Source organism: Neophocaena asiaeorientalis, unplaced genomic scaffold, assembly GCF_003031525.2.
Source record: "Neophocaena asiaeorientalis asiaeorientalis breed wild unplaced genomic scaffold, Neophocaena_asiaeorientalis_V1.1 scaffold259, whole genome shotgun sequence".
NCBI classification, from domain to species: Eukaryota; Metazoa; Chordata; class Mammalia; order Artiodactyla; family Phocoenidae; genus Neophocaena; species Neophocaena asiaeorientalis.
This window is the reverse complement of record NW_020172985.1, coordinates 320,983-328,617: the sequence shown is the minus strand read 5'-3', so window position 1 is coordinate 328,617 and position 7,635 is coordinate 320,983. Positions and strand designations below refer to the sequence as shown.

General features: G+C 54.0%; 1 protein-coding gene across 2 annotated transcripts in view; it reads left to right on the top strand.

Annotated features, from left to right (window-relative positions):
* Positions 1 to 1,682, top strand: part of TSPAN17 (tetraspanin 17) — an 8,945-nt gene extending 7,263 nt beyond the window's left edge. The window contains exons 6-9 of one of the 2 annotated variants that reach the window (XM_024742179.1): positions 77 to 124; positions 601 to 717; positions 806 to 867; positions 1,350 to 1,682. In XM_024742179.1, coding sequence (XP_024597947.1) covers positions 77 to 124; positions 601 to 717; positions 806 to 867; positions 1,350 to 1,386 — 264 coding nt within the window. In that variant the 3' untranslated portion in view covers positions 1,387 to 1,682. Of the gene's footprint in view, positions 1 to 76; positions 125 to 600; positions 718 to 805 lie in introns of both variants that reach the window. The other variant, XM_024742180.1, reaches the window with a different exon arrangement.
* The last annotated feature ends 5,953 nt before the right edge of the window (positions 1,683 to 7,635 follow it).

The window sequence follows — 7,635 nt, the reverse complement described above, 5'->3', positions numbered from 1 at the left end:
GGTTCCATCTGCTTCCCCTGAGACCCCATGGATGCCCTTCCCCCACTGAGTTGCTCACTGGCCTGTTTCTTCTCAGGAAGATGTCCTCAACACTCAGTGTGGCTATGATGTTCGGCTCAAACTGGTGAGAGGGGAGGGGACAGGGCTGAGGGCAGCTGGGGGCACTGGAATCGGAAGGGGGGGGTCCCCTATAGGCTCTAAAAGGCCTCAGGGATTCGGGGGAGGGGATGCTGAGTCCTAGGAGGCACACGAGGCTTGGTACTGCCAAACACAAGGCAGTGGACGCCACTAGAGGGAGAAAACAGTAAGACATGGATAAAGAAATACGAACAATAATGTGACAATTTCAGCTAAGCACTTGGAAGAAAATAAAATCAGAGAAGTGATGGGATTGGGGCAGAGCAGTCAGGGAAGGCCTCTCGGAGGAGAAGGCATCTGTGCTGAGACCCCGATGAGGAGAAGGCCCTGTGGTGGAGCTCCAGGCTGCAGGCACTAAGGTATAAGGTCCTGGGCGGGGCTGAGCTTAGCAAGCTGGACTGAGATGGGGCCTGCAGTGGTGGTGGGTGGGCTGAGCCGAGCCTGGTGCCCATCTGTCCCCAGGAGCTGGAGCAGCAGGGCTTCATCCACACCAAAGGCTGCGTGGGCCAGTTTGAAAAGTGGCTGCAGGACAACCTGATCATCGTGGCTGGGATCTTTGTGGGCATCGCCCTCCTCCAGGTACCACTGTGGCCCTGCATGCCCTCACTCTGCCCCGGACAACCTGCCCTGCCAGTGGCCTCTCCCTCACCTGCTCTCCGTCTTACAGATCTTTGGTATCTGCCTGGCCCAGAACCTCGTGAGTGACATCAAGGCAGTGAAGGCCAACTGGTGAGGCTGCCTCGCTGGCCATGGCCACTCGCCTGGCTGACCCAGGGACCACCCCCCCCACAACTCTCCCCATGATGGGCAAGGCTGCAGGAGGTGTTTCTGCTTGGATCTGAACCCCACGTGGGGCTTGCGTGCCTCTGGGCTGTGCACCCGTGGAGAGAGCTGCATGGCTCTGCCCGGGCTGCCTGTCCTGTAGCTGTGTGCACGGAGGGTGGGTGTGGCCAGTGGGTGTGCACAGGGAGCCGCCATCTTAGCTGTTGTTGGGTGGTTGGCTCTCCAGGGGACTAGGAAGGGCACAGCTAAGAGGGGGCAGGCCAGGTGGGGTGGGCTTGGGGCCTGCTGTTGCATGGGACACAGCCTCACGTATCTCAGAGCTCTCTCCACTAGCTGTGACCTTGACCCTGCCAGGAGCCCACTTCAGCCTCAATGTCTCAGACTCTAAAATGGGTCCAAGAATTTTCTCTCCCTTGCTTGCCTCTCAGGATCAAACATGATGATGGCTACAGACTACTCAAATAAACAAAACCTTGAAAACCACTGGCTTCCGCCCGGCGTCTTGAAGGCTCTGTCAGCTGCAGGTTCTCAGCAGAGCTCTCCATCTTGGGCCCCAGCCTGGAGCCATCCGCCAATGTGTTTTCTTGGCCTGGGTAGTATATACATTTGAGCCAACCTTTAAAACTTGGTGTATTTCACAAAGAAGTCCAGATCCCCAGCTTCTTGTGAAGATTGGCCATCTGGCCACAGCAGCTCTTGGGACGTCGTCTCCTGGGACATGTGCTTCCTGTTCTCTGAGGGACCCACCCGGCCTGTGCTGCTCACCCTTTAGGTTGGGGTTGGCCTCCCCACTGCTGTAGGGTTTTTCCCTGCAAACACTGCGAGGCTGCCGTGGGCTAAGCCTGGGGCGAGGCACCAGGATGTGAGGAATGGGGAGGCTGGACCCTGCCGTGAAGAGGCCACACAGCCTAGGAGGAGTCCAACCACACTGGAGACTGAGATGGGTGCCCAGGAGAGTGGCTGAGGGGTGGAATGGAGATCAGGAATGTTTGGGGAAGGAAGTAGTTGGAAGTTGAAAACTTGGCACACATGGGGTTGGGGGGAGCCTGCTTTGGGACCCATGGTGGTTGACACGGGCTCACTTGGAATCAAATCGAAAATCTTCATGGAGGCCTGCAGAGCTGCCTCATGGCCACCAGAGGGCGCACCAGCAAGCTTTGCCTGGGTCTGGCTGCTTCGTCCACAACCTCACTCTGGTACAGCCAAGTGCCTGGTGTGTCCACCCAGCTTACCAGTGCTTTGGGTTCAGGGAATTTGAGAACTTCGAAAGGAGCAACTGGCTCAGACTTGTGAAGTCTGCTGCTCTCAGCTCTGCCTCTTAGCTGTGTGTAGAGTGACTGCCGCACCCACCCATCCCTAGGGTGCCCTTTGTGGATAAAAGGAGGGATTTGGGCTGGTTCACAGATCTCTTACTCAGATGCTCTTAAGGTTGTATAAATGAATGAAGTAGGCCTTTGACTTGTGTGGTCTTTGCAGTGCAACTGACTTTCCTACTGTTCCTGAAGACTACACAGAGAGACATTGCTTTATGATGAAAAATATTTGGACCATCAAGTTGATAATGGCAGCTGACCTTGAGGTACAACAGAGTGGTGGGGACTGGCAAAGCACAGGTCCCCATCTGAAGTTGGTGGTTGTCATTTAGTTGTGGCTAATTGCTATAAAGTGGGAATGCAGGTCTAATGTCAGAAATCTGGAGAAGCCAGAGATCCAGGCTTTTATGTGAAATATCCCTATTTTTAAGGTGTTGACAACTAATGAAAAAAAAATGCAAGCCCAACAAAAGAGGAGGGAGCCAGCTTTGGCCCCTATGTCACTACGGTTCCCTCTGGGATAATCACCCATTGGGGTCCAGGCTGCTGCTGGGAGCAGCTGCCAGGAGGGGAAGGTGTGGGGTATGCAACCAGCATTGTAGCTCCCAGACACAGGCTGACAGTGTCCTGGGGTCCCTGACAGGTACCAGTGGAGTACAATAAATGCAGCTCACGATATTGTGCGCGTCTTGCAATTTTTAATTTCACAAGCTTTTACTTTTCATTTTCCCCCTCAAGCCTCACAACCCCCTTGTGAGGTGGAGACTCTTTTCCTGATGAAGAAACTGGGCTCAGAGAGGGGAGCGAGTTGCCCACCACACAGCTGGAGGAGGCACCCAGATCTGAGCCTTCTCGCCGGAGTTCTGCACCAGACCCGTCCTGCCTTTCTGATGCATTTGGGTGACGCCTGCACACTTGAAGTGTGAACCAGTAAGGGACAGCAAGGGATCGTTCCCCAAGCATGAGTTGAGCTTCCACACAGGTGCCGGGGATGTAGAGGAGAGAGAAGGGCAGAGTCCCAGCCCTCGAGCTGCATTCTCGTGGGGGAGACACAAGTAGGCAAGTAAGCATTTTTGTTAGTAATATAAGCTATGAAGAAAATAAGAGTGATGAGCTAGACAGTGATGGCTGGAATGCCTGTGAGAAGGGACCCCTTGCTGGGGTGGTGGAAGGAGTCCCATATCTGGGAAGCTCCAGGGGAACAGTGTTTCAGGTTTTGGTACCAGCTGCCCTAGAGGCCCTGAAGCTGGGTAGGCTTGGCATAAGGGAGGCTGGGGTGCTGGAGAGGTGCAAGTGAGTGAGGGGCAGAGGGCACGGACAGAGGGAAGTGGTGGAACCAGGATATATTTGGAAATAGGACTGATGAGATGCATGGGAATGACTGGAAGGAGTGGTCGTGAGCTTGGCCGTGGACCCAGAGTTCTCCAAAGCTCAGTTCTGCTACAGGACATCCATCCATCCACTCGGGTAGGCCCTGGCTGGAGGCTGGGGTTGCTGAGGCAGCTCAGACTTGCCCTTTCGCTCCCGGAGCCCACGGTTTCCTGGTAGAGGTAGTGGTGCAATGTGTATGTGGTGACGAGCACATGGTGATCACTGCACGTGGCGTTTCATGCTGGTGAGAGACAAATCTCCTGCCCCCAGAGTAGAACTTGGAGCAGTTCTTTTCCTTGGACCGAGGAGCCCTTACCCAGATGGGACCTCTCCGGATGTGTAGAAAATGCAAGGAAGCTTATAAGCTACCTACTGCCCATCACACTCGGATCCCTGGGACATGGGGACCAAGGTCACCCTCCCACCCACCATCAGGGACACTGGAGGTGACGGGTGGGCATTGTCTTGCAGCCTGGGAGACCCTCAGGAGCCATGGGCCTACCTAGTCTAACCAGAGGAGAGGCTGCCAGCAGCTCCCCTATCATCTTGGCAGGAGGGCATCTTCTGATATCAGGCTACCTTGTGCGTGAGGGGAGGGCGGGGGAAGAACTGGAAGGGACAGATTGAGCCGGACCATTGGGCCCTTGGATCTCTGGACGAGGAGGTCAGATGGGCTATGGAGTCCGGGGCCTGGGTTCACTTCCAGAGGGTGGCTGGCGCATGCCTTGGAAAGAGACACTCCCGGCGGCCACCAGAGGGCACCAAAGCGCAGCCCACGCAGGCAGCAGAGTCAGCTGTGGGCAGAGAGGGGCTGTGGGTCGTTGGAGGGAGGTCCGCGTGGCTAAGCAAAGACATGCCACCTTCCAGAGACCTGGGGGCCCATCCTGTTGGTACCAAATCCAGACCTTGCCACCCTCTGCTTTATTCTCCGAGGACTTAGAGCAAATGACACTGCCTGCCCCACAGATGCCTCTCCCAGTGCAGTGCTCAGGGAGACCGGAGCCCACCTTCCCATCCCTGAAGGCGGTGATGTCTGCCAGACACAGCTGGGAAGGGGGTCACTTTCTCTAGGAGGTTGAAGCGACATGCTCCAACACATACACCTCCATTTGCTCATTCAGCCAGATTTACTGAGCACCTAACTGCGTGCCAGACGCTGTGGTGGGCACTCGGGATACATAAGGGAACAAAACGAGACCCCCATCCTTGTGGTGCTTACAGTCCAGATCAGGGTTGGCAACCTTTGTCTGCAAAGGGCCAAATAATAAATATCTTAGGCTTTCAGGTCATACAACCACTCAACTCTGCCTTTATAGCAGAAAGCATCTCTTGACAAGACGAACGAATGGGCTTGGCCATGTTCAAATAACATTATCTGGACACTGAAATTTGAATTTCATATAATTTCCATGTGTCACAAAATACTATCCCTCTTTTGATTTTCAACAATTAAAAAACATAAAACCATTCTTTTATATATAGCTCTGGAGCTGTGTAAAAACAGGCAGTGGGCCAGATTGGCCTCACACACAAGCTGGTATAGCCGTCCCCCACTGCCCCCTCCCCCCAGGAAGGGAGAAGACCAGGCACAGCGAGCCTCACTGCTGTGGAAATATGAGTGAGCAAGGGGCCTTGGGAGTGTAGGGGCTAGGTCAGGCCTCGGCACTAAAGAGGGTGGTCGGAGGGAGCCTTGATGAGACAGCAAGATAGAGCAATGACTTTTTATATTAACTTTAAATCATTTTGGTAGCACAGGCAAAAATAGGAACCCAGTCTACTTAAAAAATGGATGACTCTAAGGTCCCCTTACTGCCCTATTCTATTCCCCTCTCCTCTCCCTGTGATGTTGGAGCTGTGAGCTATAGATCCCTCTGGACCACTTACATTTTAAAAATTTCCTCCTCATATTATGCACTCAGAGACAGTGTTCAGCATCGTGTGTATGTGTGTTAAGTGGCGGGATACTGTCCGCATCTTGCTGGGCTAGCTTTCCCCCCACCGCTCCCCCCACACACACCAGTGATGTGTTTTGAAGACAGAGTCACATTTGTGCATGTAAAGCTGCTTCATTTCTCCACTTCGGGGGTGTCCCCTGCGGGGATAAGCCATGTTTTGCCTCTCCATCCCTTTCCTTGACTGTCCATGGATAGTGGACAGTCAAGCTCTTCCCACTTTGGGGCTCTTTCCGCCACAAGGCTCTGGTGAGAGACACAGCCGGGCCTCCTCTCCTGGGGTTCCAGCTGGAGCAGCCACTGTTCACTGCACAGGACGAGGGCTACAAGGGAGGGTGGCTCGAAGTCGGGGCTGATGGCAGAGGTGGGCCCAGCAGGTCCCTTCCTGTGCCTAGGGGCATCATGTGTGCTCCTCAGCCCAGGCACCGGCCTGGTAGGCTGCATTACCACAGATCTGGGACCTGGAACTCAGCCCATCAGAAGTGTGAAAGCCACACAATTAGTCCCTTGGCACTGTGAAGGCTGTTGCCACGGTAATGCCTCCCTGGTCCCTCGTGCAGCCATGCAGATAGATGGGGACATCAGCCTCCTGCGTACAGAGGGGCCTGTGCTGTGGCCTGAGAGAAGGTCCTGCCCTTGATCGAGGCTGTTATCTTAGGCTCCTGGAGGACTCGATGCACCTGGACACCTGGGTCCTGCTTCCAGAAACGATCCTCTAGGAAGTAGCTTTCCAGGTCTGCCTCCCACTAAGGCCAAATGCTCCCCAGGCTGCTCCAGCATGCCCCATCCCTAATCTGTGGGCATCTCCTGGGAATCATGCCTTGGGGGGCAGTCCCAGCAGAGGGACCACATGGAATTCCAGCCAGCTCACCCATCAGCCAACATTTGCCAGGTACCTTTGTGTGCCAGGCTGGGAATTCTGCAGTGGCTCCAACACAGTGTCTGCCTTCAGGGGGCTCGTGGTCTGGTGGGAGATGCAGACAGGTGAATCACCAGTCTTTATGAGTGATTTATTTGTTTGAATAGATGGTGCAGGCATGTGGTTAAAAACTGCAAACTGTGTGGAAGTCTCTGTGCAAATCTTCCTCTCGCCCCTGTCTCCCGGTCTCCTGCCCCTCCCCGGAGGCAGCCACTGCTGTCAGCCCTGTCCACTTCCCTGGAGATGGTCTATGCATTCAAAAGCAGATCTCCTCAAGAAACAGAGCCAGCCAGAACCCAATCCACATCCTGCACCACTGACGGCCTCTGTCTGCATTTTTCACTGACCAGCATTTCTGGGAGATAATTACATATCAATATGTACAGATCCACCCAATGCTTTTCAACAACAGCAGACCCATAATAATAGCAAGAACTTATACTTACTCTGTGCTGGACGCTCCTCTAAGCACTTTATTTATATTAACTGATTGACTCCCCGCAATAGCTTGGAGATGGGTGCTCTGCTTATCTCACTCCACGGGCAGGAGGTTGGGGATCCCCATTGTGCGATGTGGCCTGAGTGACTCTCACCACCCTCCTGATGGACAATGTGGAGGACATTTCCAGGCAGTGAGCACTCTGGTACTTTTATCTTTGGGCACTTGTATCTCAGACGATGAATGCTTGGAAGTGAATGGCTAGGTCAAAGGGCAGGTACATTTTGAATTTACATAGCTATTGTCAAATTACCCTCTGAAGAGGTCACACTCGGTTACTAAGGTGGCATCTGCCCCTCCTGCTCTGGCAGCGAGGGCTAGCACTGCCTTTATCCACCTTTTCTATCTTTGCCAATCTGATAGAAGAAAATCATCTCTTCTCATGGTTTTCCTTTTCATTGCTCTTATGAGAGAGGTTGAGTGTCTTTTCGAACAGATCAGTACACTCTGGTAGAGTCAGGATTACACAGAGCGAGGTCCAAAGGGGCTAGGAGCCAAGAGGCTGGAGTGGTTTTTCTGTCAGGGGTAAAGGTAGAGGTGGTCCAGGAGCGTTGCTGGTGATGGCATCTGAACTGGCCCTTGGGATATGGGGTAGACACAGGGAGGGCATTCTTGGTAGAGGGGAGGGTCCGAGCAGAGGCTCAGAGGGCTGGGCAGCAG